This window comes from Phytophthora ramorum (genome assembly GCF_020800215.1).
Source record: "Phytophthora ramorum isolate Pr-102 chromosome Unknown Phyram_PR-102_s0015, whole genome shotgun sequence".
Taxonomy (NCBI): domain Eukaryota; phylum Oomycota; class Peronosporomycetes; order Peronosporales; family Peronosporaceae; genus Phytophthora; species Phytophthora ramorum.
In genome coordinates this window covers 624,658-651,756 of record NW_027150661.1, presented here as the reverse complement: position 1 = coordinate 651,756, position 27,099 = coordinate 624,658, and the positions used below count along the sequence as shown (strand labels likewise).

The 27,099-nt window shown below is 54.1% G+C and overlaps 12 protein-coding genes across 12 annotated transcripts; 7 read left to right on the top strand and 5 right to left on the bottom strand.

Annotated features, from left to right (window-relative positions):
* Positions 1 to 3,890: 3,890 nt before the first annotated feature.
* Positions 3,891 to 4,763, top strand: KRP23_12544 (RING-H2 finger protein ATL39; the record flags this gene model as incomplete). Its single annotated transcript, XM_067883175.1, has 1 exon — positions 3,891 to 4,763. One exon carries the CDS (start codon positions 3,891 to 3,893, stop codon positions 4,761 to 4,763), a length of 873 nt encoding a protein of 290 aa, XP_067739452.1.
* Positions 4,764 to 4,876: 113 nt separating this feature from the next.
* KRP23_12543 (Serine/threonine-protein kinase STY13) lies at positions 4,877 to 6,107 on the bottom strand (the record flags this gene model as incomplete). Its single annotated transcript, XM_067883174.1, has 2 exons — positions 4,877 to 5,631; positions 5,699 to 6,107. 2 exons carry the CDS (start codon positions 6,105 to 6,107, stop codon positions 4,877 to 4,879), a joined length of 1,164 nt encoding a protein of 387 aa, XP_067739451.1.
* A 384-nt stretch (positions 6,108 to 6,491) lies between these two features.
* On the top strand, positions 6,492 to 8,561 carry KRP23_12542 (WD and tetratricopeptide repeats protein 1; the record flags this gene model as incomplete). Its single annotated transcript, XM_067883173.1, has 1 exon — positions 6,492 to 8,561. The coding sequence occupies one exon, from the start codon at positions 6,492 to 6,494 to the stop codon at positions 8,559 to 8,561; it is 2,070 nt and encodes a 689-aa protein (XP_067739450.1).
* Positions 8,562 to 9,313: 752 nt separating this feature from the next.
* On the top strand, positions 9,314 to 10,408 carry KRP23_12541 (uncharacterized protein; the record flags this gene model as incomplete). Its single annotated transcript, XM_067883172.1, has 2 exons — positions 9,314 to 10,015; positions 10,088 to 10,408. 2 exons carry the CDS (start codon positions 9,314 to 9,316, stop codon positions 10,406 to 10,408), a joined length of 1,023 nt encoding a protein of 340 aa, XP_067739449.1.
* Positions 10,409 to 10,919: 511 nt separating this feature from the next.
* Positions 10,920 to 12,503, bottom strand: KRP23_12540 (uncharacterized protein; the record flags this gene model as incomplete). The annotated part of the gene is made up of 1 exon (XM_067883170.1): positions 10,920 to 12,503. One exon carries the CDS (start codon positions 12,501 to 12,503, stop codon positions 10,920 to 10,922), a length of 1,584 nt encoding a protein of 527 aa, XP_067739448.1.
* A 120-nt stretch (positions 12,504 to 12,623) lies between these two features.
* Positions 12,624 to 14,238, top strand: KRP23_12539 (Proteasomal ATPase-associated factor 1; the record flags this gene model as incomplete). Its single annotated transcript, XM_067883169.1, has 4 exons — positions 12,624 to 13,320; positions 13,409 to 13,656; positions 13,750 to 13,880; positions 13,950 to 14,238. The coding sequence occupies 4 exons, from the start codon at positions 12,624 to 12,626 to the stop codon at positions 14,236 to 14,238; spliced, it is 1,365 nt and encodes a 454-aa protein (XP_067739447.1).
* Positions 14,239 to 14,416: 178 nt separating this feature from the next.
* KRP23_12538 (Solute carrier family 35 member C2) lies at positions 14,417 to 15,859 on the bottom strand (the record flags this gene model as incomplete). Its single annotated transcript, XM_067883168.1, has 1 exon — positions 14,417 to 15,859. The coding sequence occupies one exon, from the start codon at positions 15,857 to 15,859 to the stop codon at positions 14,417 to 14,419; it is 1,443 nt and encodes a 480-aa protein (XP_067739446.1).
* Positions 15,860 to 16,020: 161 nt separating this feature from the next.
* Positions 16,021 to 18,411, bottom strand: KRP23_12537 (uncharacterized protein; the record flags this gene model as incomplete). Its single annotated transcript, XM_067883167.1, has 1 exon — positions 16,021 to 18,411. One exon carries the CDS (start codon positions 18,409 to 18,411, stop codon positions 16,021 to 16,023), a length of 2,391 nt encoding a protein of 796 aa, XP_067739445.1.
* Positions 18,412 to 19,068: 657 nt separating this feature from the next.
* On the top strand, positions 19,069 to 21,285 carry KRP23_12536 (uncharacterized protein; the record flags this gene model as incomplete). The annotated part of the gene is made up of 2 exons (XM_067883166.1): positions 19,069 to 19,150; positions 19,220 to 21,285. 2 exons carry the CDS (start codon positions 19,069 to 19,071, stop codon positions 21,283 to 21,285), a joined length of 2,148 nt encoding a protein of 715 aa, XP_067739444.1.
* A 2,093-nt stretch (positions 21,286 to 23,378) lies between these two features.
* Positions 23,379 to 23,924, top strand: KRP23_12535 (uncharacterized protein; the record flags this gene model as incomplete). The annotated part of the gene is made up of 1 exon (XM_067883165.1): positions 23,379 to 23,924. The coding sequence occupies one exon, from the start codon at positions 23,379 to 23,381 to the stop codon at positions 23,922 to 23,924; it is 546 nt and encodes a 181-aa protein (XP_067739443.1).
* Positions 23,925 to 24,847: 923 nt separating this feature from the next.
* On the bottom strand, positions 24,848 to 25,681 carry KRP23_12534 (Thiamine pyrophosphokinase 1; the record flags this gene model as incomplete). The annotated part of the gene is made up of 1 exon (XM_067883164.1): positions 24,848 to 25,681. One exon carries the CDS (start codon positions 25,679 to 25,681, stop codon positions 24,848 to 24,850), a length of 834 nt encoding a protein of 277 aa, XP_067739442.1.
* Positions 25,682 to 25,845: 164 nt separating this feature from the next.
* KRP23_12533 (Glutathione S-transferase T1) lies at positions 25,846 to 26,520 on the top strand (the record flags this gene model as incomplete). The annotated part of the gene is made up of 1 exon (XM_067883163.1): positions 25,846 to 26,520. One exon carries the CDS (start codon positions 25,846 to 25,848, stop codon positions 26,518 to 26,520), a length of 675 nt encoding a protein of 224 aa, XP_067739441.1.
* Between the last annotated feature and the right edge of the window lie 579 nt (positions 26,521 to 27,099).

Genomic DNA, 27,099 nt, shown 5'->3' with positions numbered 1-27,099 from the left:
CATCCCCTGCCGGCCACTCCATTCGAGTCATCCCTGCGAAAAGTTCCTCACGTGCCGGTCTGTCATTTGGAGCGTAGACATTGATCATGAGAAAGTTGGAGAACTGAAGACCCATGACTCTGTTTGTCCACTTTTCCGGTTTCCATAGGGTGGCGGGACCAATGCCATTGGGGTTTAGCAGAATCGCGACCCCTCCTCTTTTGGACGCATCCATACTCCAGTACGATAGTTCCTGATCAGGATGCTGATACTGCTTGCCCCACATTCTTCTCCACTCTGCTTGCACTTTGACTACTTCCTCCTTCGATCCAACATGTGTTTCCTGGATCATCCATGCGATCGGCCGCTCCTTCACCGGCGTCCGTCTCCATGCTGACATCCATCTGCCTCTACTTTCTTCCTTAAATCCCCGTACGTTTTGTATTTCAATTCGCCGTGACTTCTCTCGTATTCTTCTGTCCTGCTTTTTCGTCATTCTCGTCGCCCCTCCATTTAGCCGCACTTCCCGCCCGTAGGCGTCAGTGTCTGCCCCTACTGCCAGCGACAGTGGGGTCTCTCCACCCACGTTATTGACGTCCCTCAGTGTGATTGGTTCTTCCCTGCTCACCTTGCTCAAAGGCAGTGTTGAAGTAGGCTGCCACCGCTCTCCAATCCACTGTGTGCGGTAGCTTCCGGTACGCCTCACTGTATTCTGCCACCGTTTTCAATGCTAGCAGGTGCCTCGCGAGGCGCGTCTGTGCTCCGTTTTCACATTCCTGCTCCAGTCCCGTGAGTGCCTTTAGTTCCTTTTCATACAGGAGTGCACAAATGGTGTGTTGCGCGAACTGATACTTATTGCCCACATCACATAGTTCGAGGATCTCATCCTCTCCATAGTTACGGGTGCGCATTCTTTGCCAGTCATCGCTGTTATCAATAAGCGGGGGTAGATTACCTTGCGGTTGTCTCGTGAACTTTGCTTTCCACCCATCGAGCCATTTACGAGTTGGTAAGTCCAATGATGCACTTCTGAGCGCCACTAACCTGCCATACAAGCATTCTGTACGCCATACCGCAGTCCATGCTTCGAACACCTTGACACTGAGCTTCATCAATAACTCTTCTGGGTAAGTAAACCTTTGCACGATCCGAAGTAGCCAGATTGGTTCTTTCTGCGCCGTGTTAACCCACACTTCCATTGCACTGTTGGCGAGCGGGAAGGCGGTTTTCGCTGTGAGTGGCCAAATTGGGTTTAGTTTACGCCATAGTTCTGGCCATCTGGTACGGTCCTCCAGCCGCATCCCCTGTGACCTGTCATCCGCCATCTCCGACGGGGCACTTGTTGCTTTGACCACCTGTACGGCCCCCGATTGAGATCTCATGACCCGCCGAATCATCTCCCCTTCAATTGGCGTGAGTGTGTGCGATCGCTTGGGCTGATCCTGCTGGTTGATTTGATGGCTACGCTGTCTCCCAGTGAAATCGCTCACTGTTACTTGAGAGTCTGAGGGACTGCTATTCTGTGATGGCTCGTAGTCCGATTCAGTGTGTGACGCTACGACAACGTCTTGTTGTTGCGTTTGTTCTTTTTCTTCAGCCTCCATCCGCGCTACCTCTTGTTGCCATTGTCGTAGGACTTCCAGCGATATCTGATATCGTTGGAGTATCACCTTGACCTCTGCAGAGCTGTCATCTTGAAGATCCATCACCAATATCTGCTCCCGTTGCGGTTGACTTAGCTGCGATGCAGTATTTACTAGAAATGCTAATAGCTTCGCGTACCTCTGAGGCTCTGCTTGCTCTAGGATGAGATGGATTTCACGTTGCAGTTCATGCGGAATTGTAAGTCCCATCAACCGTTTGCGAAGTTCATCAATGTTTCCGTCCCAGCTTCCATGGTCCCATGGCTCTTGCGATCTGACTTGCTGCGACTCCTCCATAGCTCCATCCGTGTTAGGCTTAGACTGGTTGTCCGTTCCTTCTGCGTTCATGTTTACCTCCCTGGTAGTGTTGTTTTCTCGCTCTTGACTTGTCAATGGCGCTATTTCGTGCATTAAGGTGTGCACATACGCCGAATAATGCTCCCCCCAATAGCGAACCACAAGGGGCATGTCCTTGCCCGCAGCTTTCTCTGTCTGAACTTCCACCATCCATCTCCCCAGTAAGAGTGGTACTTGTATTCCCTTCTCGAAAACCTTCCGCCCTTTCGAGCCAGATCCTGGCTTGTACATGCAGCACTGCCATTGCTTCTTGTGGTCGACATCATATGCTACAACAAAGATCTTTCGTTGTAGAAAACTCGCTGCCAACGCCATGACCTCGCTGCTTCCCCAATTGTACCTCGGCACGAATACTTCTGGATCAGAGGACGAAGTCGCATATTCATGCAGATACCAGCGGAATTGTTTACTTGATTCGTGTGCATCCATTTCCTCCCATCCACGCTCGACATTGATCAATGTTGTCTTTCGTGTAAAATGGTTGAACTGATCCAGGAAGTTTAGCTGTCCAGACCACCCAACTCCTCTTTTGATGATGGCTGTAATATTCTCCAGCTTCCCAGGAAGTGCTGCAAGATCCAAGTCTGTTACTGCCTGTGCTAACGCCATGGCCATGCAGTTGCCAGACGCAGGGGTTACCACCGGCCGAAGTCCTAACCTACTTTCGAGATCCTTCGTCGTCATCACTTCTTCCAAGGGCTGGTTCGTTTGCGAGACAAGCCGTCCTCGGAATTGCTTGAGCTGAGTTATTTCCTTTGCCAGCGCAGTTCGCTCCCTCTGCTTGAGTGCAACCAGCTGCGGTGTCGGCGTCAACTGTTGAGGTTTCGCCGTCACCAAATGAAGTCTGGTCTTCTCTTCTTCCGTGATTCGTGATGGTCGTTCTGTCTCGCGTTCTTCTCCTGACGAAATCTCTATAGTTTCCGAAACCGGCGGTTTGTCGTCCGATTTTTCTTTCAGTTCTTCTTCTGCTTCATTGTCATCATCCAATTCCGCATATCGCGATGGTTCCATGGAGAAACGCTGCCGCAGAGTGTCCACGTGGGCGTGCGTCTTTGTCCCATTTCTTTTCAACAATGCTACCCATGGCCTCTTGGGTTCCGGTGAAATTTGCTGCTCGGATTGCGCACTAGCATGATTCCGCGTCGAAGCCCCTTTCTCCGTAGCCTGCCTGAGGTGCCCGTCTACAAGCTGACTCGTCCCTTGCTGTTGGTCTGGTAGTACGGCTACATCCGCTTTGCGCGCTGCTGCTGCTTGTATCATGAGCCGCTTTTGCGCAGTGACTTGCATATCTGCGAAGCTTGTGAACGGCTTCGCTAAGTCTTCCAGTTTCGCTACTTCCCGATCGACAGCCACTCTGCTTCCAGGGCCTGCCAGTTGTTGATCAGTATATCTGCACCGTGCCATTGGATGGCCAATGTTTCCGCATCGGAGACATTGCAATCTCTGTCCCACTGCCGGGTGCTGTAAAATGAGCGTTCGCCCGAACCATACAATGCGCGCTATACCTCGTAAGAATTCCGGGCATTCCATGGATTTCATGGTTAAACGCTTGCCTATAAGTTGGCAGGGCCGCTTTGAGTAAAAGCGCGCGTCACAGCCTCTGACGAGCCTCCAGCCGCGGTCCCACTGTACCACACCTGTATGTGACCAGCAAAAATTGGTGCTTGGACAGCGAACGGCTGTCATTGCGAATTGTTGTGTTTATGCAGTCGCCAAAGCAAGCGAAGCGCGTTGCCTCCCCCGCCGCCGCCTACGTTGCTTGCTGGCCTAGCCATTGTCGTTTGACATGAGGGGCGAGCTCGGTACCACGGCCACCCAAAGCTCGCATGCGACAGTCGGCGTCGCTGAAAGCAACGGGAGCCGCCGACTTAAGTCAGTTGCGAATCCACCAGCCTCCAAGCAAGCACTACAATGAACTACGGCGCCCTCGTCCAACTCCCGCAGGGCCAAGCCCCACCGCTGAGCTCTGCGGCCGTCAAGATGCTTCGCCAGCCCGTGCGCCAGCAGCTTCCGCTGCAGTTTCGTGTGGTGTCGACCACCACTGAACGCTTCGTCGTCTACAACTGTGACGTGTCCAGCGTGACGACCGACAACTCGTGGTGTGTGTCGTACCGCTACTCAGAGTTCGCAGCCTTCAGCAAGAAGGTCGTGGGCCAGTGTACGTGCCAGGACGACAAGTGCTCCGGGTCGTGCGAGGCTATCCGAGAGTTCCTCTGGGCCTGCTTCCCCCAGAAACGACTGCCAATCTTGTCCCGGTCCGCACATACCATCGCTGACCGCACAAGAAAGTTTGAGGTCGTCGTGCAGTACTTGCTTCGTTGCTTCCTTCTGCCCGGTAGTGCCATGAAGTGCCCCCACCTCCGACAAAACCTGCCTGCCAACCTGTTCCAGTTCCTCGGTATCCAACAAGATGCCGACAAGCGGTCGCTGCTTCAGGTGTTCGTCGACAATTGCCAAGACGCATCGTCCAAGTGTAGTGAGCCAGAGTTTCGCCACTCTGATGCGTCTACCGTGGACTCGATTGAATCTGCGGAGTGCGTCATCTGCCTGGAGAGCGTCGATCTCGACGACTGCTGCCACAAATCAACTTCATCACTTGTGCTCCCGTGTCAGCATGTGTTCCACCGCGAATGCATCTTCGAGTGGCTGCTCTTCCAGTTCCACTGTCCAGTTTGCCGTGCTCGTGTCGGTCCTCCGGCAGTGGCCAGTTACTGCCAAGAGAAGAATCACACCTTCCAGTGGTGGCTCAGCGACTTCGAAGAAGACCCTCTCACCACCAACTAACTTTGCGTAGAGAGTAAGTAGTCTTGGGCACTAATTTATTAACGCCATCGCGCCGTTCGAACACTCGCTATTCTGCTGTTGATTCCTGGTACATGCTGTGGAATTCAGGATACCTATCTGTTGTCTTCGTACTTTTCCAAGATGCGGTTAATTTCGTCGGCCATTTCCTTCGCGGTCGGACGCTTTTTGGGATCGGTATCCCAACCTCTAACGATGAGGTCCTGCATTTGCTGAGGGTAGTCGCTCATAGCTGACACCGGCGGGCGGACCCCCGTTGGCACCGCCTGGTAAACCTTTTCTCGCTCCAGCATCCGAAATGGCTTCACTCGAGCTCGCAAAGCCCACAGCACGAGGGACAAACTGTAGATGTCCAGCATTTCATCTAACTGCAGGTGCTGGTACTCTTCGGGAGAGCGCCACTTGCCCTTGGCCACTGACGTTTCAAACGTGCATTTCTCGCTCGTGGCAACGCCGTTCACCATGCGCGGACCCGTGTACTTGACGCGATTAAAGTCATTGAGCTGCAAGGTACCATTGGCGTCGATCAGAAACTGTCGAGCCTGCAGATCCGCGTGCGCGAAGGGGCCCCCCGGTGCGTTGTGCAGCTGAGCGACGCCTCGAGCGGCATCTCGTGCGAGTTTCAGTGCACGTGTCACCGAAACCTGCTCCTGCGACTCAAACAGCAGCGTGTCGAGCTGGTGTGGGATGTAGTCCACCACCACGGTCGTCTTGCACCAGCCCACAAGGCCAACAATATTTGGCTCGTTACGAATGGAAAAAATGGCCGCGCACTCCTCCACATGACGCGGAATAATGTCCGGTCGACTGAGCAGATCCTCCTTCACGCGCTTCACGGCCACGTCACGTCCTGCATCAGAATCAAAAAGTCAGTATTTTTCACGCTAAAAAACTTTAAAAATGGAGCAAAATCTTACCGTTCCACTGGGTCTTGTACACTTGTCTCCAGAAGCCTTTGCCCACGAACTCGCCCGTGGGCAGCTCGTCCATGTTGGCGCAGTTGAGCTCCAGCTCCTGCGGTTTGAACAGCGCCACAGCTGCCGAGAAGTCGCAACCGCCAGCTTTGCGGTAGGTATCCGGCCGCAACCACCAATTCTCCTCGCTGTCTCGGGCCGCCAAAACGTGCGCGAAGGCGTCGCGCAGCCCTTGGGCCACGCCCCGCGGGCCTTCCGAGCGCAGCGTAGGCGAGTGTGAGAGCCGCGCAATGGTCGACACGTTCCAGAAGAAGAAGCCGATCACGGACAAGGCCACGAACAGCTTGGAGACGGTGGGCAGCTGCCGCCGCCACGAGGAGCGAACGGCGTGCAGGCGACTCGAGCGCAGCATCTTGACGGAGACGATTGTGGAGTGATCGATGGGACGTGATTGGGTGAGAGTTTTGCTAAATGATGCAATTGGACAGCAGAAATGTATCCGAGTGTCTTGGCGTGTCTGAAATGCGTTGTGTTCCGGATAGAATCACCTGCGTAATGAGCTTGGAGCGCGTGTGAAGTTTGTTCGCTGTGCAGCATGGAGGTGATCCGTGACGATAGATCTTCCTCTTGGTCTGTCTACAATCTGACTTCGATGCGATCCATGCTGAGTCAGCACAATTTTCTCGTCACTATAGTGAATCTACATTTACCCAGTACAATGACATCAATAGCCAATCACAGCCAGCTTGAAGCCGCCGCTTCCCATACAAAAGCCAAATTGGCCCAACAAAAGCCGATGGAGATCTCTCGCATGCCGCGCGCGCGCCCCGACCGCTACTGGAAGTACAGCCACTCGCCCGTGGGTCTCTCGCGGCTGCTGCAGGAGCGCGAGCTGCGGGGCAACGCGCGCGTGATCGACGCGGCCTGCCAGGGGCACGGCAGCCTCGTGCGCCGCCTGCAGTGCGAGGCGGTTCTGGCCGGCCACGAGGGCTGCGTCAACACGCTGCAGTGGAACGAGAGCGGCAAGTTGCTGGCGTCCGGCTCGGACGACCATAAATTACTGGTGTGGGACTACGAGCAGCATAAGCAGCGTCTGGCCATCGAGACGGGCCACCAGCTCAACATCTTCGCTGTGTGCTTCGTGCCAGGCACGGACGACCACGTGCTGGCGTCGGGGGCCATGGACAATGACGTGCGCGTGCACTACGCGCCGTTCCGAGAAGATTCGTCCAAGGTCTTCCGTGTGCACAAGGACCGAGTCAAAGACATCGGCACTTCTTGGGCTGTGCCCAAGGTTTTCTGGACCGCAGCAGAGGACGGACTAGTGTACCAATTCGATCTCAGAGCTTTGCCCAGAACTAGTGGCACGTGTGAGACGCCCGATACGTCCGGAGTGCTCATCAACTTAGGCAGGGATAGGAACGGCCGCGTGCTGAGAGGAATGGGCATCACGACGCACCCACTGGACCCGAGCAAAGTGGTTCTGGCGTGCGGAGACTTTTATACCAGGATGTACGATCGACGGATGTTGAGGGTGCAGCAGCACATGTCGTCGGCACGAACTGCAGGAGCTACGGAGCCTGCGGAGGTGTTTGCACCGCCGCATTTACACTTGGACGCCTATTGTGACCATAAGGCCCAGAGGTTCCATGATAAGAGCCACGGAACGAGCATCCGGTTCAGCAGTGACGGATCGGAGATCCTCGCGAATTACCATAACGACCATATTTACCTGTTTAAGGTGGGCTCGAGCGAGACGGTGGTGTTCAGTAAGGATAACAAGAGCGAGCCGGAGATTCAACCGTTGGCGTGGCTGAATGGAGCGAACATGGATGCACCGGAACTGCCACTGGACTTGCACTTGGAAGGAGTACAAATGCTGCACCAACAGGGGAAAGAAGCACTGGCAGAGAACGCGTACACGCGTGCTCTGTGGTCGCTGAACCAGGCGTGTGGTGCTCGTGGAGTGGCAGAAATGACGGCTACGCTCCGCAAAGAGCTTCACCACGACTGTGCGAAGGCATATATCGGAAGGCTGTGGAATGCTGACAGCTATTTGGCTGCGGTGCACTGCAAAAAGGCGCTGGAGCTTGATCCGAACGACCGTGGGGTGGAACTAACGTACATCAAGGCTCTAAACGCGGGGAAACGGCAGCCGCAGGCAAAATGGCACGCTCGGCGATACAAGGAAAGGTATCCTGACCATGAGGCAGACGTCACTTCATTCTTGAACGGAACTGCGTCGGCTATCAGGGCTACGCAATCAGTGCGTCGTATCTTCCGCCCGTATCGATCATCAGATGAAGACGAGTCGAGCAATAGCGAGGAGGAGCAACCTCATGACAACCAGGAGGACATTGTGGGAGATGATTTACCTGCTGACGACGACAGCTTCTGGGAGGGCAGTTTAGTGAACAGTACACGCGTGAATTGTGACGTGCTCCGACGCTACATCGGGTACTGCAACGTGCAAACGGATATCAAGGAGGCTGCCTTCTTTGGAAAGAACGACGCGTATATCATTGCTGGTAGCGATGACGGGCGTGCACTGGTCTGGGATAAGGCTACAGGAGACCTGGTCAACGCAATTGAAGCGGACGCAGATATTGTGAACTGCGTTCAGCCGCATCCTTTTGACGCATGTCTGGCAACGAGTGGAATTGAGAACATAATTCGTCTGTGGGCCCCAACCAGTTGTAAAGAGAACACTCCTACAGAAGCTGAATTGGAAGATATTTTGACGCGAAACCAGACCCAAATGGACGATGTTGCCGGGTCGTTCGAGGGGGCGATGCACAACATGGTTCGCTTGGTGTTTCAATCTGGTGAAGAGCATCAAGCGATTCAAGAGTGCGCTACGAGCTAAGTGCACGTAGCTCGAGTAAGTATACTGTAATTTGCGTGGTAAGTAGGTCGGTGCTCCTGTGCTCAAGTAAGTCAGCAATCCACTGCTTTTCTGTTCAAGACGTATTAATACATCCAAGCCTTGCATCCCGACTGAGTGGTATTTTAAAATAGTTTACAGGAGATGTTGACGCAGTAGCCAGTCTCGTACATGTACATGTATGTAGGATTGTGATTTGTGTTCGAGCTACTATCCCGCTACGAAGATGTACTGCAGATTCGATTATGGTACGGTGGTAGATGCCTGGACTAGACGATGCCATTTAAAGTTACTGTTGGAGATAACGTTCATGTACCAAGTCCTGGAGCAACACTGTGGCGTCGCCAACCTCTGAGAAAGAGACGTCATCCTGACAAATAACCCACTTCAACGCACGATATCGTAATAACCCAATTCAACGAAGTCTTGCATACACTGTATGATGTCTGTCAATACTTGCGCCGCTTTGTAGATTTTGTTACTCAAAGAGCAACCCCCGAGGGACAATTCACGAGGAGCTTATCTTTCATGGTTTCGCAAGTACGGAGCACGACAAAAGCGCTAAACAAGTTTTTTCTTTTTAAACAACTTGTCTTCCCGTGTTTAGTGAGCGCTGCAGATTGGTATTTTTGAAGGAAAAAAAGGTGCTGGAACGGTTTTATATACGTAAATAATATACGATTCTTCACATTGTGGCTGGAAAACAAATTCCCGAGTGGTCTCTGTATTCCGTGATGGGACTGCGCGGCCTCGTGGACTCGCCGATGGACCAGAGCGAGAACTTGGCGCTGCTGGCGCGCATCGAGCGACAGCTGCGCGTGGACAGCAAAGCCGAGGACGTCTCATTCGATGCATGGGCGCCACCCTCTGCGCAGACGGCGCGCGAGCTCTGGGCGCTCGTGCTGGACGTAGTCTTCGCCCCTCTCTGGCTGCGCGTCAAGGCCGCGGAGCTGCTCAGCGTCTGCTGTGACAACGTGGAGGACGTGGAGATTGTGAGAATTAATGCGTCCGAGATGCATAAACTTCGAGCGGTCGTGAGCTCCACGTGCCAGGCCCTGGAAGAGCTGGACGCATCAGACACCAAGCAAGCCGCGCAATTGTTCGTGTGGCTCGGATTCTTGGAGAGGGTGCTGCTTGCCACGCACAGCGATCAGTGTGCACTGGTGTTCCAGAACAGCATGTACGCTGGGATGCTCACCAAGATGCTGAGGCTGCTGTCTGTGTGCTCCACTAAAGTCTTTGCGGCCACGACGGTGTGTCTCGGACTCTTCCACTCGCACGAGCACAAATGTGGGCGCTCGGTGCTGGTGGGGGAAGTGCTGCACGACATGAAAGACGGCAGAGAGCATCTGAGTGGGGCACTGCTGCACGTCATCAACTCGTGCGGTTGTCCGTGCCCGAACGAGAGACTTGTTCATCTGTGGAACGCACTAAAGGTACGATGAGAGAGACTTTTGGTGTTGGTGATTAAGATGCTCATGGGTTTTTATTGTTGTGGTTTGTCACAGTTGTTTGGTGACATTCTGGCGGACGAGACGGCTTCAGCGCTCGTGTTTTTGAATGATTTCAAGGTTCTGATTGATCTCGTGATTCGAGACAGCACCGACCTACCACAGGAAGATACAACGCGACTGAAATATATGGAGCTGTTGGAATGTGTCCTGGACTCGCCACTTTATCTGCAGGCTCAGATGTATCGCAAACGGGAGCTCTGGTCGCTACTTGAATCGCTGTTGGATGCTGGGGCGGAGGAGGACTCGATCATGCCGAAGGAGGTCATGGACAAGATTAAGCAGATCTTGGTGAACTACATCGACTTGCTGGACTGAGACCAACGTGATAGACAACTTACTGGGCTAGTGATTAGAGATATGGTCGTTCTGTAACATGGAGATTTTGTGAAAGTACAATGAAAGCAGCGGCTTTGTTCAGCATGTGTACAATTGTCTTTCTCGCTAGCAATTCGTTCAGTGGGAACCTATTAGCATGAAAAGAACAAGACGCATTAGAAACGAACCCCTGCAGTAGCTCCCGAGTCTTGGAGTATGTGTTCACAGCGCGAGAATAGTCACAATTGATGTGGGGCTGCGATTCAATCTACTGCAAATGAAAATATTTTGACAGGAACCTGCAGTCAAGCAGGCTTCTGTGTGAATATCACGAACCAGCAAATCACGGATGCCGACAACCCATTCATGGCCGAACGAGTTGGTCGACGACATGAAAATCATGCACTTGGAAGGTCGTGGTGAATTTCCTGTCAGGCGTGGTGGCCATATGAAGCTCTGTACCTTCTTAAATACTTCGAAGTACCACACAGTGAGAGAATGTCTCTCCACATTAATCGTTTATCTCGGAAGTAGAAGAATCTACTGTAATGGAGCTGAGAGCTTGAAGTTTTGCTGTCCGTAAGTACTTTATCTCCTCATACTCTGCCAGCAGTTTCATGATTTTATCCAGTTCTGCGTAACTTGTATCTCGTCTGCAAGATTCAGGATCCTTCGCATTCGTCCTCCTCGCATCATCAGAGTAATCGTGTTGGTGCAATGATGAGCCACTATTAGAGCTTTCGGGGGTTGCATGGTAGTGGCATGAGCAGCTGTGGTCGCTCGCATAATGTTTGAGAGCCTCTTGAAAGCCAGACTCGAGCATTTTCACCTTTTTAGCCGTAGCTTCCTCGAGCTGTTTAGCCTTCTCTGTGTATTTTCGCTCCAACTCACGTTTATCAAGAACGTGCTGCAGCTGAAATTCTTGCCGCAGTCGAGCGTGCTCCGCGCTAACGGCCTCCATCACTTCGGTCTGGATTTTGGTAGGAATTGGCTTTCCTGATTCAACATCGCCACCAGCTTTCCGTGAAAACGGTCGTATGGATTTCGAGAGTGAAAACAACGGTAGCCCTTCGGCTTGGGTGCGTGCGTAAAGAGCATGGAGTTGGTCAAGTTGGATGTTCTGTTCTTCTTGCTTGAGTCGGCTGTCGATGAGCTGATCCTGCAGCATTTGATTGGCGGTGGCTAGCTGTCGGACCAGTACAGCGATATGCGGGTTGATGCGAAGCAGAGCGTCGATCTCTGCCCACCTGGCTTCACTTGTATCCGTCGATCGAGTTCTCAAAGACGACGTCAAGGCTGCCTCCGATTCGTCAACTACTGGGCGCAAGAACCGTAGCAATACAAACTTCCTCCTCTCCCCCAACCTCCTCGCCAGCTTCGAATGCAACTGCTGCAGTGATCCCACGTCTTCGCCATCAACGGCATGAAGAATATCCCCCACTCTGATCTTCTCACACATTTCCGCCGGTCCACGATCTCCCTCATTCAGTCTACGAAAAGACTGCACAACCAGCACAGACCTGCCGTCCTCCTCTCCAAGCCCCACATTTAACCCCACTCCATGCCCATCCGTCTGCAGCAGCACGTCCAGGTACTGCATGGGTCGTCGGCCTCGCTTTTCACCCGTCGACAGTCCCTCAAAATCCTCCTCTTGGTCGCCCTCCTCCACATCAGGGAGACAGTGATACGTCACTTCAAATTCCTTTTCCTTATGCTCCACTGTCAACTGGCTGTCCCCTGTCGTAGCGTCGGGCTCCGCCTCCACTTCCACTGGATCCATCTCCTTCTCTCCACCCTGCGCTTCACTCGTCCCTTCCACATCCAGAACTTGATTCCCATTCCCATACTTTGCTTGATTCGTTCCTTGCTGGTCCTTATCTGCTCTCTGTTCCAATGTATCAACTTTAGCAGAACCTCTCCAGTCCCTGGCGGTTCGCAGTAGGTACGAGGCCACCAGCCCCGCGGTCTGTTTGCCACCGCCATCACCAGACGAACAAGACGACACCGAAGACGATGAGGCCGACGGCGTCTCGCTCTCCATCACCGATGCCTTGTTGTCGCCGTTCCAAGCCGAACGCCCCACGTCCTTCGGCATCGCTGACACAGCTTTGACTAGCGAAAACTGAAAGATCGGGGGTACGCGTCCTTTCAACAATACCGTGTACCCTGATTACCCATTATGTGTCATACCCCACATTTGTTGATCGCCATCAACATGAAGGAGGTTGCGGCCACGGAGACGCCGGCGCAGGACGCGCAGTTCTACATGCAGATCCAGCCAGACTGGGCTGCGAGTGACGAATCCTCTTGGCTTGACGTCTATGAACGAACTGTGAAAATTTCGTCGTCTGAATCGCAGGAACTCGACCAGCAGACGCCTCCAAGTGCAGTGGTGCACTCTCGCCCGAGCTCCCAGTTTCAATTGCAACTGTCCGCGCCCTCCCAGGGCCTGGAATCGCCTCATTTGGTGCAGATTATGGGCCAAGAAGACCCGTGGATTGATGTTCAAGTGGATTTGAAGGCGTCCGACGCCTCTACGATGCGACTGCGTACGGTTTTCCAAGCTCCCAATGAGACGGTGGATGTACCCGTTGTTGGGGGCGCTGAAGCGCTGCTGCAATTGCACACAGTGGATGTGTCTAAGGACGAGAGGTTTGTGGTGATTGGAGGTTCGGACGGGGCCTGTATGCTCTGGGACAGCCAGAACCGAGCGCAGATGCTGCCGCTGAAGGGGCATGTGGCCGATGTGACCAGTGCTAGATTCTTCCCCAGCTCGCAGGTTGTGCTCACAGGGTCGTTGGACTTTACGCTGAGGATCTGGAGCGTTCAGGGACAATGTGCTGCGGTGCTCAAGGGACATCGGGGAGGTGTGGAGGATGTGGCCATTGTGGGAAGAGGACGCAACGTGCTGTGTGAGGATGTTAGGGGGGGAGATACTTGTTTGTCAGTGGGGTTGGCTTGTGTATTGACTGCTTTTGATTGTGTTTTCGTGGGATCCAGCGTGTGGAACTGATGGGCTTATCCAGCTGTGGAGCTGCGCGACTCAGGATGTCGTGGCCAAGTGGGCTAATGATGACCAGAGTCCTGTGCATTGCTTGTCAGTGATGGATGACACTGCTCAGCTGCTGGTGGAGGGCGAATACCCGCCGTCCACTAGTGAGAATGAGGCCGAGACAGGTGGTAAAGTGCTCTTTGCTGGCCTCGACAACGGCGAAACGTTGGGTGTGGACGTTCGAGCGCGTGAAGCGGTACGTTTATCTGTAACGTTATCAAGTGGGGCGGTTTGGTATTCTACTATGCACGAGGTGTTGATTTGTTGGTGGCTGTTGTGTGTTGAACAGGTGCTAAACGTTGATTGTCTTGCCGGTTCAATCACCTCGTGCGCCTCCACCACTGCGAATGCCTCCGTGCCGATGCTATTCACAGGAAGTGAAGACGGCCTGCTAACGGTTTGGGACCTTCGCCACACCGGGTGCGTCTGACAGTATCGCGTGTTGGGCAGGATATTTTTCTTATGTACTCACCGGATCTGATGCTGCAGGACGCCGTTGCATGCTCTATCTCGGAGCTCCTCTCCGATTCATAGCATTGCTGTCTCGGTGCCGTCTCCAAATGAACCAGCATCTGCTGGAAGTGTCTGGACTGCTCATGGCGACGGTGCTTGCTGTAGCTGGAGCAACTTCGGTGCAGAGCCACACGTGTCCACGGAGCTAACCGGCCCGCAGTACGATGCGGTGCGTGGTGTGGCACTCGCGAGCCAGACTGGCCGTGTGTTCAGTGCCTGTCGCGACGGGCGTCTGCGCGAGTACATTCCGCATATCGTCACGTGAACGAGTCGAGCGTTCGTCAGTGGTGTCAAACCTTCAGGCAAGTGAACATGGTTCTTTCGGTCTATTTAATTCGAACTGAGGGCTAACGAGAACAAGAACTGCTGCTAGTTTTCAGCTTGGCAGACTGTGGTGTCGACGCAAATGGTTGGCCTAATGTTACAAAGCGTTCGTGCTCTCTTCACACGTGAGAGGTGCCTGTTGAGTGAAAGTACTCCTTGCTCTCCCGTCGTACAAGCTCCACGCCAGAAACTGTCTTGGCTCCTGATGTCGAGACGCCTCGCTCGTCCTTCATGTGAAACTCTGGGACGATTTCGTGCTTGTAATTGCTATTGCTGCCGGGAGATTGGACATCGCAGCCATCCTCCAAGTCCGAACGAGAGGTGGGCACGCGCTGATAGCCTTTCTGTTTGGCATTTCTCGACTCGTTTGCTGCTTCTGATTTCGTGTGCTTGATGTACGTGTAGAAGAGCATCCCGCACGTGGCCACGACGAGACCGAACACGTTAATCGGGATGAGCTGGTCGCCAAAAATGAAGACTGCGAGCAGCACTTGCGTCACGTCTTTAAAACTGCCGGCGATGCCCAGCGACAGCGCCGACGTTTTCTTGACCAGCATAATCTCGATGAAAATCAGCACGAAGGCCAGACAGCCACTGATGAAGATGAACACCAGCGACATCATGAGCAGCTGCGAGTCCAGCAAGAACCTAGACGTGGCGTAGTCGCTTCCCTCGGAAAACAGCGCGATCGGCAGCAGTCCGATGGCGCTCGCGGGCGACACGTAGTACACGACCGCCAGCACTTTATTCCTGGGCGCTCCATGACAGTCTTCCATGGCCTGCAGCATCGACTGGGTCAGCACCCACCTCAGCGTCCCAATCACCGACGCCGCCAGCACCAGCACAAACCCGTAGAGCACAAAGTGCGCCGAGCCGTAGCTCGCCAGTCCAATTCCGCTCGAAATGAGGAGAATGACCACAACCAGCGGCCAGGACGGACGCTGGTGTCCCAGGCAGATGGAGAACAGCAAGTTCCACACGTTACCTCCCGACTTGACGATCGTGTAGAACGTCACGGTGATGTAAAATAGCGACAGGTTGGACAGCATAATGTCCAGCGCCGTGCAGACGCCAATGGGCACCGCCAGCTTCCAGTAGATGTTCGAGGGCAAGGCCAACATGGCACCGTTGCCGTTGCAGCCACCGCTGGAGCACCGGTCCACCACGCGAGACAGCAAACACTTGACGAACATGTTGATACACGTCATGGTCGTGGCGAACGGGTAGCCGCCGCCCGCCCAGACGCGCAGGAACCACTTGTTGAAGAGCGTCATGCCGATGCTCACGGCGTACCACAGCACCACGAAGACGCTCACGTCCAGCGCGTGCAGCGCCACGGGGAACGGCACGGACAGTCCCAGCCCAGGGAGCAGCCCAAGTCTCTTGCGCCGGCGACGCGTGCGCGCCAGGTAGAGCCCCAGTAGCCGCAATCCCAGCGCCAGAGACAACATGAAGGAGCACGTGGCTACGAGCGCCGCCGTCTTGTCGCTGTTAGCGCCGGCCAGCGCGAGCGCCGCTAGGGTGGGCAGGGGCCCGCTCTCGCTGTCTCCTGCCTGGGCCATTGCGACAACTGGGCGACTTTTATTATGGCGCTCCAAACGGCAGGGAGCTGTACGTAAGCATTATGTACGGGAGGGTTATGATGGGAGATGGGAGCGGACATCTGATTGGTTCCTGCGACCGTTACGAAAACTTCAACGTCGGAATGGACAGCTGTGGACTCTTATGTGTGACCCAGTTTCTGACGATGGGTAGCCATCCTTTTGGCGGATGCGTATGTCTTCTTGCAGTTTTTGAAGCCGCATACGAGGCGGGGCGGTGACGTCTCGGCCGGGTGCTGCATCATGTGCTGTCGGAGCTTGGTCTTGGAGGTGAACGACGCTCGACAGGACGCGTCGGAGCAAGTGAGACGCTCGTGCTGCACTTTGTGGGCCGCTTGATCGCTAGCTGTCTTGAGCAACTGGTTACAGCCGCAAAATGAGCACATTTGCGGGATGAACATGTTGGTACGGACTGAGCCTGACGCTTCAGTATCGCTTTGTTGGGCAGACTCTCGGACTTGCATCGCTCGACGCTGCATCCGACGCAGTTTTCGTAGCACGGGCCAGCGGGTCTGGTACAGTTGACGCCATTTGTGCTCGTAGCTGTCCCCATGACCACACTCTACTGGAGCAGGAAGCAGAACACCTTGCTTCTTGCCAACCGAGAGACCGAGCTGCAGGTACAGCGGACGCCAAAGCGACGCACGGTGGCTCAGCTCTGCAAACGCGCGGCACACGAGAGCCATCCGACAAAGCCGCTTTGCGCTCATAAAGGAACACACGCGCTCCATGACGTCGGGCAGGTGCAAGACATCAAACGAACGCTCCAAAAAATCGGGATCCACCCTTTTCTTGGCCACATGTCCAATCCGTCGGCGCTTTCGAGCTTGCGAGACGAATCCGTTTTCCTCAGTCAGGTCTGCCAGCGTCGTTGACGGGATTAAGTGCGGCTTGAGCAGGATATCCATCTGCTTAAACTGCGATAACAACGACGGTCTAAAGCCAAGAGCGCCCGCCAGTGCTTTCCATCTGACCACTCGCTCCTTAAATTCTTGCTCAGTGTCAGTATCATTTTCCTGAGCCTCCGACACAAAAGTAGCCACTTCTTCGTCCGTCAAGAACACCCAATGCTTCCAAACCTCGGCAGTCCAGTGCACAGGGGCAGCAACGTAAAAGTCCTCGAATGCGATCTCACTGCATAACCGCAATTGGAACTGAGACACAAGCTTCAAGACCGCCGCTGCATCAGAGCTGACATCCTGGCGCAATTTGTCCACATCCTGGCCACGATGCTGCGCCACGTACATCACGTAGAAAATCAGTTCGAGCCGTTGCTGTTTCTGTGCCTCAACATCGGCATCCTTTTGCAGGACTGCCTTGTAGGATTGCACTAGTAGCTCCAATACGTCAAGCACCGACGCTATCGGCACCAACTCCACATGCGCACAAAATCCAATGAGAAATGCCAGCACAGGACCTCGAACTTCTCTGCTCGTAGCTACCGCCTCTTTGAGCGGCTTGACAAGCATCGACGTAACATCAGCCGCAAGGTCCTTGACGATCATGCATCCCACAGCCATAAACACAGCGATGCGCAGCGGGACAATGCCAAGCATTGCTCTACCCGCTGGGGGCGTCAAGGCCTCCTCTAGGGCTCCAAAAAGCGCCGACTTTAAAACCGCATTCGCTCGCCAACTCTTGAACGCAAACCCTTGCACTCCTGTGAAAAACTTCTCCAGCAGCTGGTCATCAAGGTGTGCGCCAACCGTGCTCTTGTCCTCCTTGGCGTTATTCGATCGATACAGCAGCTTATCACTAGCAAACCGCAGCAAGCTGATCATCACGTCCGTCACCGCCTGTCGGTTCTCTTTATCCCCTTTGTTCATCTCCTCCACGAGTCTCCAGACGCCTGTAACTTGGGCAAATTCACAGTTAACTCGCGTCCTCCGTTTGTCCGATCGGCGGTGTTCCTCCAGCACTTGTTGGAACGTCTGCGGGTATCGGAGCGCCATCATCGCGGCAAACGGCAGCAGCGACGACCACACCGGGAAACAGGTCATGGCGTGGAACCTGGGTTTGGGCTGACTGGGGGTCCATTTGCAGGCGTCTGGGGGTCTCCCAAGTCTCTGATAGCACGTAGACAGCAGTGCATCCAGCAGCAAGTGCACGATGAGCTCTGTGGCCGCCCAATAAGTGTTGTCTGCGTCAACAGTATCGTTGGTATTGCTCTGTCTCGCCTGCCGTATCAATTGCTGGCACAGCAGCGCCGAGACGCCGCTCTGCCGTGCACTGCGACTGAGCCACTGGGCCTCCGGGTGTCTGAAGACGCGCCGTACCAGTGCAGAGGGCGGTGCAGGCGCCAAGTCTGTCGTTCTATTGGCTGGCAGTAAGAAGTCCACCAAGCCGCAGAGCTCCGGGAGCACGCGGCGGAGCTCGGACTGCGGTGTCTGCAACAGCTGCGGTGGCGTGAGCTGCTGCTGGAAAACGTAGCGCGCCGAGAGCCCCACCACGTCGTTCAGGTAGTCGAGGAGCGACAGCAGCTCCTGGCTGGGGCGCAGCTCGCGGCGCTGCATCGGGTGATGATTAGCAGCTCCGTTCGCTGGATGGGGTTTATAGGGGGTGAAGGGTCATAAATAAGGGTAATCAATCGGGGTAAACGAGTTGGGGATCGAGGAACATGGCTACAGTCTCGAATACCCTGAATTGGCTTCCAAAGTGGAATCCATTGCATGTCACTGCAGGACACTGCTGGTGCTCCACCGCTCCAAGCAACTCTGGACGCAGTGTTGAATCTGTCACAGGGCTTGATCCCATTCGGACTGTGTCGACCCCAAGCAGCATTCGCTGTCCGTTTCTTCAACGTTGTCGGTACCCGCAGGTTGGTTTCCTTTTGAGTCTAGTGATGGCTTGCGTCGGCAGGGTACCGTCGAATCTTGGCCCGAGAATTTCGCGACAATTAAACGCCAAGCCAACGGATACGTGCCAGTCGTGCCTTCAATTGCCTCGGGCCAGTCGTTACTCAACATCGCCGTCCAATTGCGATGCTGGTCGCCATATTGGGCATAACTGCTCCTTCTTGACGCTGACCCGCTTCAGAAACTCAATAAAACGACTGAGCCGCTCCGACACGCACCAGCGATCGGCACTTTGCAATTCGACTCGAGCCCCTCAAGTCTCCTGCCCAGCCCAGACCACCACCTCCACACTCTCAAGAGAGTACCAACTTCCCCATGAACATCATCTCGATCCTCACGCTATTGGCGTCGTTGCAGACAGCAATCGCTCAACAGCAAGCTACTCAAAGTCAACACGGTACGCCCCGCCCCGCCCCATTTGCACCTTGTGGTTCGCAGCACTAACATACTGTTGCGTCCGTTGTAGAATGCTATGAGATGCCCGTAGTGATCGTCTCGGCGCTGGACCGGAGCTTCCCGGACCCGACTTGCAACCAGCTGCGGTACCCCGCAGACGACTGCCTCAAGGAGGTCGTACAGACCCGCGTGGAAGTCGTCGACAATGCTGACGGCTCGCTCAACTGCGTCAATGGTGAGCGCACCGCTGTCTTCGAGCACTCCAAGTCCAACTACCGTGGCCAGTCGAGTCTCTTCTTCGCCAAGCACCAATTCAACCTTAAGTTCCCAGAGGATACGTCCTTCCTGGGCATGGTAGAGAACAAGGCCTTCGTCATGAATGGACCGTTCCTAGACTGCACGATGCTGCGCAACCACTTGGCCCATTGGCTGTATCGCTCCACGGGCCGCTACTCGGTGCAAACTCGGCACACTGTCGTCTACATGCGCACCGATCCTGCTCAGGAGAAGCCTGCGTACGCTGGCATCTACTTGCTGCTCGAAAAGCCAACCTACGACAAGAACCACGTCAACTTGGCCACCATGGACGCGGCGTGTGCTGCGCGTGACCCGAAGGTGTTGGCCGGAGGGTGGGCGTGGTCGAACGACCCGCCTAGCTATGGCTCCTACTCGCCGAACATGGTCGTTGACCAGTACCAGAACGAGTTCGGCATGGGTGAACGTCCGCAGTTGGCTCACCCGAGCGGCTCGGAGCTTTCGCAGCAGATGCGCGACTACTTCGTCGACACGGACACGGGGTTCCTGCCTCAAATGTACCGCGCGCTCTGGAACAACATGACGGCACCCCTCGAGCTTCAGAAGCACTTGGATCTAGGCTCGTTCGCCGACTACTTGCTGCACACGGAGATGTCCCTCAACGTCGATGCCTACCGCCGCAGCACCTTCTTCTTCAAGGACCGTGACCAGCCCATTAACGCTGGACCCGTGTGGGACCTGAACCTGGCGTACGGCAATGGCGCGCGTCGTCACTTTAAAGACTGGATCTACCCGCAGTACACGTACTGGAAGCGCCTCATGTGCCACCCGCAGCTCGCGTCGCTCGTGATTCAGCGCTGGAAGACGCTGCGTGGCACCAACTTGCAGAAAGCGGACGACCCCGTCTTCGGTAGCTGGAGTGACGAATCGGTCACCAAGTTCCTGGACGCCAGCTCGGCACCAGTGCGCCGTCAATTGTCGAAATGCCGCGGTGGTGACTGGCGCACCAACGTCGTGCAGTGCGCCGCCGTGGACCTTCAGAGCTGCAACGGGACGTACGCTGAGCGTGTGGACGAACTGCGTGATTCAGTGCTGAACCGTGCGCGTTGGATGGATGAGCGTATCGAGACGCTGTACAAACCGCTGGACGCGAAGACGTGCTCGGGTGTGGGCGAAATTCCCAAGTACAACTGCGGTCTTGACGGCAACGACGATGGGTGCCTCACCAACGCTGAAAAATACTACAACGCCGTAACTTTCCCACCTGTGCGCAAGCCGTACGCTGGTCTTTCTTGCGAAGAAATTGTCGCGAGCAGCGCTGCCGCTCCCAAGGACGAAGAAGACGCTGCTGAGGTGACGCCGTACCAGGAGGCCTCGGTCGACTACTGCTGGAAGTCTGCAGGCAACTATAACCTGTACCCGCAGCAGAAGGGTGTCAAGGAGAAAACGCTCACTCCATTCTGCAGTGGCTACGGTTCGTGTTCCGAGGGGCCTGGTGCCATTTGCAACTGCTCGGAAGCTATTCAGGTCGAGCACCCTTCGTGCCGCCGTATCGACGCCGAGAACGAACATTATATGCGCCAGCAGCAACGCATTGCGGCCGCTGCTACTGCTGCGAAGGCTACAACCACCGCGGACACGGAAGCTGCTGTCACCCAGTCTAGCGAGAAGGAAGTCGCGCACAGCACCCGTTCACCAGTGTCGGATGCAATGGCGGTTGTCGCAGCTGCTGCCGCTGGTGTCGTGATGCTGGTTTTGGGCTCTTGGCTCGTCAAGGAGCACGCTCGTCGTCGCCGTCGCCAGCGTTTGAGCGAGTACACGCCGGTGCAGTACGGTAGCGTTGAGCACGCCCGCATCTTTGCCCCGCAGCCGAACCTTTAGACGCGTAGCTAGTTGGTAGATAAGTGAATGGATGACTACGAAAGAAAGCAGTCATTTTTGCACCGATAGTTTACTTCGTAACGTGTGATCAGGTTGGCAAATAGCCAAGAAGAAACCAATTCGTCAATCGCGTCGCTGCTTCGGTAAGATGTCCAATCCAGACGGATTACCTAGCTTTCCAGAAGTTTATTATCCGCACTATTGCCATCGCTCTGATCGGAAAATCTCTTTGGTTGGGTTTGAGAAGATTGAAGCAAGCGGTGCACTATTTAATAAATCTATCATCAGCAAGCCCTGTTGCCGAACCGGTCTAAGCGAACGCGAACGAATTGGTATAGCCAAGGTTTATTTTTAATAGATTTGAAGGTGCCCTAAGCTGATGGTACGGTAGATCGGGCGAAGTGTTTTTTAAACGCTTCTGTTCAGAGCTGTAAATGGTACTAGTTTTGAGGTACGAGCCTGACAGAACTTGTTCGCTACGTGGTTAAGGAACACGTATGGAGCTCATCTAATTAAAAGAAAAACTATCGTCGACTTGGTCAACTAGAGCATGCTCTCGCACGCACTCTTGATTGTAACCTATCTTCACCAGCATCATCAATGCAGCGAACGTCGTTTCCGAGCTGAACGCTCTGATTCTTCGCGACACCAGGTGCGTCGAGATCTGAGCGTGGGTACCTGTTAATTTAGTCAAGAAGTAGTTGTCGGTAGCGCTCGCTATAGACCGTGCTCAGTTTGTGAGTTTGTCCTGGTTCCATTTCCCAAACATCTCCAGCTTTAGCTCTGTAGATTATTCTTCCTAAACTGCTTTTCAAGCCCCAGTAGTTTCTTGAAAGCAAAGACTCGGCTTTCATCGCTGTCTCCAACTTCTGCTTTGTGGCGGCCCCGCAATAGTCGGATTCCAGTCTCATCGCTCAAATCAGCATTACCCACGAGCCTGGTTTGATCCATCAATTCCGTTCACTTTTTAGCAAGAAGTGAGGCCGCAACGATCAACAGGTTGTAGCTTAGTCGCATATGTAGCTCTTGGGCACTATGTATTGAACGAGGTACTTCGAAGTACTTTGGTAGTGAGTTCTTATACCAATTAAAGGACTTGCATTTCCACTCGTTGAGCATAAACCGGAAGTAGGTCCCAGATCTGTCGTATATTGTTCAGTCCTGCATCTTGCAAGCTTTTGTTTATGTGTTCGTTGGCAACTGCATAATCTGAAGGTGATTGCGTTCTGTTGTGGAGATGTCATTTGGTTCCGATAATGGTTTATCGTTCAGGAAGACGTCTCTTTCTCAGGGGTTGGCGATGCCACAGTGTTGCTCCAAGACACGGTACGGTATCTCCGACGGTAACTCTAAATCTGGGGGGGGGGGCAAGACTCTGGCATCTACCACCGTACCATAATCGAAGGCCCTGGACGATACCATTTAGAGTTACCGTTGAGTCGACTACCACCGTACCATAATCGAATCTGCAGTATATCTTCGTAGCCGGGTAGTAGCCCGCACACAAATCACAAGTCTTCATGCGAGGGTGGCTAATCTCATGTAAACTATTTTAAAATACCACTCAGCACTGAGAGCACCGTGTGCCGGGACGCTTGGATAGCCGTGTTGCACTGACCGTAGTGTACCGACAGGTATGAAATATTACGCTTTTGACCACACACAAAGCTTAACGCTGATACAGGTCATGTGTGCATTAAGATTGTGGTCAATGTGCCTGTGCGTCAGTGCATTGGTGTAGAACGTCCTTAACTCGTTACTCGTGGCCGGCCTAGCGTTTTAAATGGTGATCGTATGCACACAACGTTTACGGTACGCCTGTGATAAGAATACCTTTATACAGGAATACAAAAGTGGTTCCGGAGATATCACTATACAGAGGGGAGTATGAATATAGGACAGCCTTTTGGTACGCGGCGGACACATCCCATGAACGATCCCAGGCGGACACCGAGATATATCGTCATCCGGACTAAACGCCAGTGGTCAAGGACCTGCATCACTCGCCGATTTGCCTGGTACTTCAGAAGTACTCGTTCCCCTCGATACAGTACCTCAACATAGGCTACGGCACGTATCCCCCAGAGCCAACCATGCGCTTTGGTTACGCCCTGTTGGTGCTGACGACACACCTCCTCACTGCAAGCTGCGATGCCGCACCAACCGCTACTGATGCCAAGTCTGTGAAGGTTGTTGGTCCAGGTCCTACAGACGACAACAGGTCCCTCCGAGTGCGCGAAGCAAGCAACGATAACAACAACGACGCCGACGTGAATGATGAAGAGAGAACATTCAATCTGAAACAATTTCTCGGCTTAGAACCGAGCACCAACCTGTTTGCCAAAAGCAAGCTGAAGAAGATGCTGAAAGATGAAAATTTCAAGATCGAAATGTTCGAGAAGTGGAACCAACAGGATCTTGGCGCGGGTGAAGTCGCGTTAAAACTGGGGATGCCCTACCGCACGCGTTTCAAGAAGCTGCTCATGCAGTATATCAACAGGGGCGGCACAACAGCAACGGCCACAGCAGCCAAGGAGCCTGGGAAGAAGAAGGTTACAATCATAGAGCCCACTATCGACGATGTTCGCTACTTTGACACCGACGCTATGCTAGAATGGCTACACCACTTTGGGCGTTAGGAGGAATAAAAGCGACCACATAGCATTTAATTCTGGCGGTTGGCGATTGATTTTTACTCATTTGTTGCTAGACGTTGACATGTTTTGAAGGGAAAAATGCTCACACGTGACTACCGTCGCGCTCAGCAAGCCTTTGATTCTGTGCATGAAGGATACATCTCGAAGAATTGATCCCGGGAGGAACGCAGAGGGTCACGTGGTCACCGTCCAGTCATGAGGTAATAATCAACTGGTATTGGCCAAGTGAGTACAATCTAGTTCTACTTTCTATCAGATATGTATACATGTACCGACTAGCGCCTAACGGAATGAAATCGGTGTCGAACTCGGACCACGGATCCTGGATGACCCCGATAATATAAGTAACCAGTCCGAGAATTCAAATTGACAAGGCAGCACATGATCCGGCCATGGAATTGACCCCAAAAGACAAGCAAAGTCGTCGATGATTCGATATCTTGTAGTACGAAGTACTTCGTTTGCGGAGTAACTCGCCAAGTAAAAGTTAATTGCCTCTTGCGGAAATAGTCCGACGAGAACCTCGCTGCGCGAGCCATTTTGTCCATGTACTCCATGTAAATGCGCATATTCAAGCGCAACGTTCTCAAACAAAGGACTGCTGCGCTTGATAACTTACTCCAAGTGAATTGTTCGTCTTTGTCTCGAAACTTTGGGAGCTAGGGCAACAAAAAGTACCACACCGCAGCTTATCCCAAACGACTTCGAAGTACTTCGTTTTTCGCACTCACGATCACAGCAGTTAAGCCAAACCCGCACAGTACGTTCGAGTGAATGAAGCCTGTCTGGGTATGCTTATAAGGTGGAACTATCACGGCTGCCATCATATTGCTTAGTTTCCGGGGCACTCCACAGTCTCTCATCTTAAACTCGGCAACATTAAAGCCTTCCGACAGGCGGCCGAACTACTTTTTTAGCTCTGTGGTCCAGATAAATGGGTGCGATGACACCACTTCGACCTGCTCGCTCGCATCATCCACATGGTTGGAACTACTGATAAGTCCGCCAAATCCTGTCTCCATGCCTGGACTGAGATTCCACTTGAGCCCTGAGGTCGTCGCTTCCTTACACAAGCCTGCCACGGGAATCAAGCCGCACGTCCGCGCCTCGAAGTGGAAGTTGGGAGTGATCACATGCCTAACATCAGGAACAAGCAGTCTCGCCGTCGTCTCGTCCGAGAGCAGAACCATCTGCTGGAACTTGTCCTTCCACCTGAAGAGCGCATTCACGTTCTGCATCTCCTGATCGAACCGTCCGCCCATTGCGCCAAAGATCATCACAGAGAACCGTTCGTCCGTGCCTTTCGTCTTGCAGTGCTCCTCCTGCACTTGGTGGATCAGTTGCAGACATTTATCCAAGTCGTTCGTGTTCTGGTCGGGATCTCGCAGCACCGTCGTTCCCTTTGCACTGAAGAACTCGCGCACGTCGTCCCGCAGCGAGTCCAGGTCTCCTTTGATATAGTTGGGCGCCACGAGGTCCTGAGCCTCGAGCGCCACGCTGCGGTCATACAGGCGATTGGCGCCACCGTCGGCGCACACCGTGAGCTGCGCATTGCTCCACAGGTTCCAGAACAGCTCGGAGCCTTGCAGTCCCACGCCGTCTTTCTTGACGCGCCACGAGGCGTGCGCCGCATTGAGCAGCAGCACCGCGAGACGAGGAACAGCCTTCGGGTTGGACCAGAACGCGCTCGAGTGCAACTGCGTGGGCAGGTCTGGGCGGTTGATACTGGACTGCGGCATTGAACGAGATCCAAGACAGCTCCTGGAGTCGCGCAGGGCCGATGTAGCAATCGTACTTACATGAAAAATGTAGCCATGTTGAGCTTCAACGTGAGATCATTCCGTCGAAAGATCATTCCTCGATTCACCCCCCACAGTCTCAAGCCCCCTTCCCTCCTATCAAGATGACCATCAAGCTGTACGCGAACCTGATCAGTCAGCCAAGTCGTGCGGCGGAGTGGGTCATGCGGATCAAGCACCTGGAGCACGTGCTGGTGATGACGGACTTTGGCAGTCCCACCTTCACGTCGCCCGAGTTCCTGGCGCTCAACCCGAACGGACTCATCCCAGTGCTGCAGGACGGAGACTTCACGCTCTTTGAAGGGAATGCGATCATGCCGTACTTGGCCGAGAAGTTCAACTGGACGGACCTGTACCCGGCCGATGTGCAGGCCCACGCCAAGGTGAACCAGTACCTGCACTGGCACCACACGAACGCCCGCCTCATCACGCCCAGAGTACTGGTGCCGCTGATGCACACCAAGCAGAACATCGCCACGCCAGAGGAGGCGGTGTTTATCAAGGACACTCCGGCGCTCCTGACCAAGCTCACGGGGCTCATGGAGAAGTTCCTGGTGAAAGACTTCGTGGCCGAGACGGACCACCCCACGGTCGCAGACTTCGCGGCCTACTGCGAGTTCGTGCAGGTGGATCTCATGGGCATCCACGACTTCTCCAAGTACCCCAAGTTCTCGGCCTGGCTGCAACGCATGAAGAAGCTGCCTCACCACGACGAGATCCACGCCACGCTGGACACGTTCCTGGCCAGCTCGGGCCTGAAGACCAATGCGAGCGCGTAAGCAAGAGTCTTTAGCTTGAACCCCCCTTCCACTCGAGCTAACTCAAGCGTGCCATTGACGTAAGAAAAATCTTTTCTCATGAAAGCTTGCCCTCGTCGCACAAAGACGAGAACTGACATCAACTGCAACGCGGGGAATACTGGGAAATTCCTCGTTGACGTGGCGCTTGAACGTCAAGAATTACGAACTTGACAGCGCCGCCCTCGTTGCCTTGGAAATGGATGTCGCGTTCTGAATTTGCCCCACGCCATCCAAGTGGGCTGGTTGCGGATCAAATACGATATCGAGCACGAGACCAAGCGATTGTATTGCGTACTGGATGGAGTGACGTTACTGTACTACCGTGACGTCAGGGCAGGAGCGACTTTGTTGCGGACACACGTGTTGGTCGCCGTCGAGCGTCTGCACTACAGCTACCTCGCGCTGCTTCTGACAGATCGGGGTGGCTGCCGCATATGACTAGAAGCAGGCTGTACGGTGCGCGAGTTTGAGCGCTGGTTGGCGGTCTTCTCTGCGGCAATCAGGCTTGCTCCGTCACCTGACGTTAACAGTGAAGTGAAATGTTCTGGACGTCTTCGT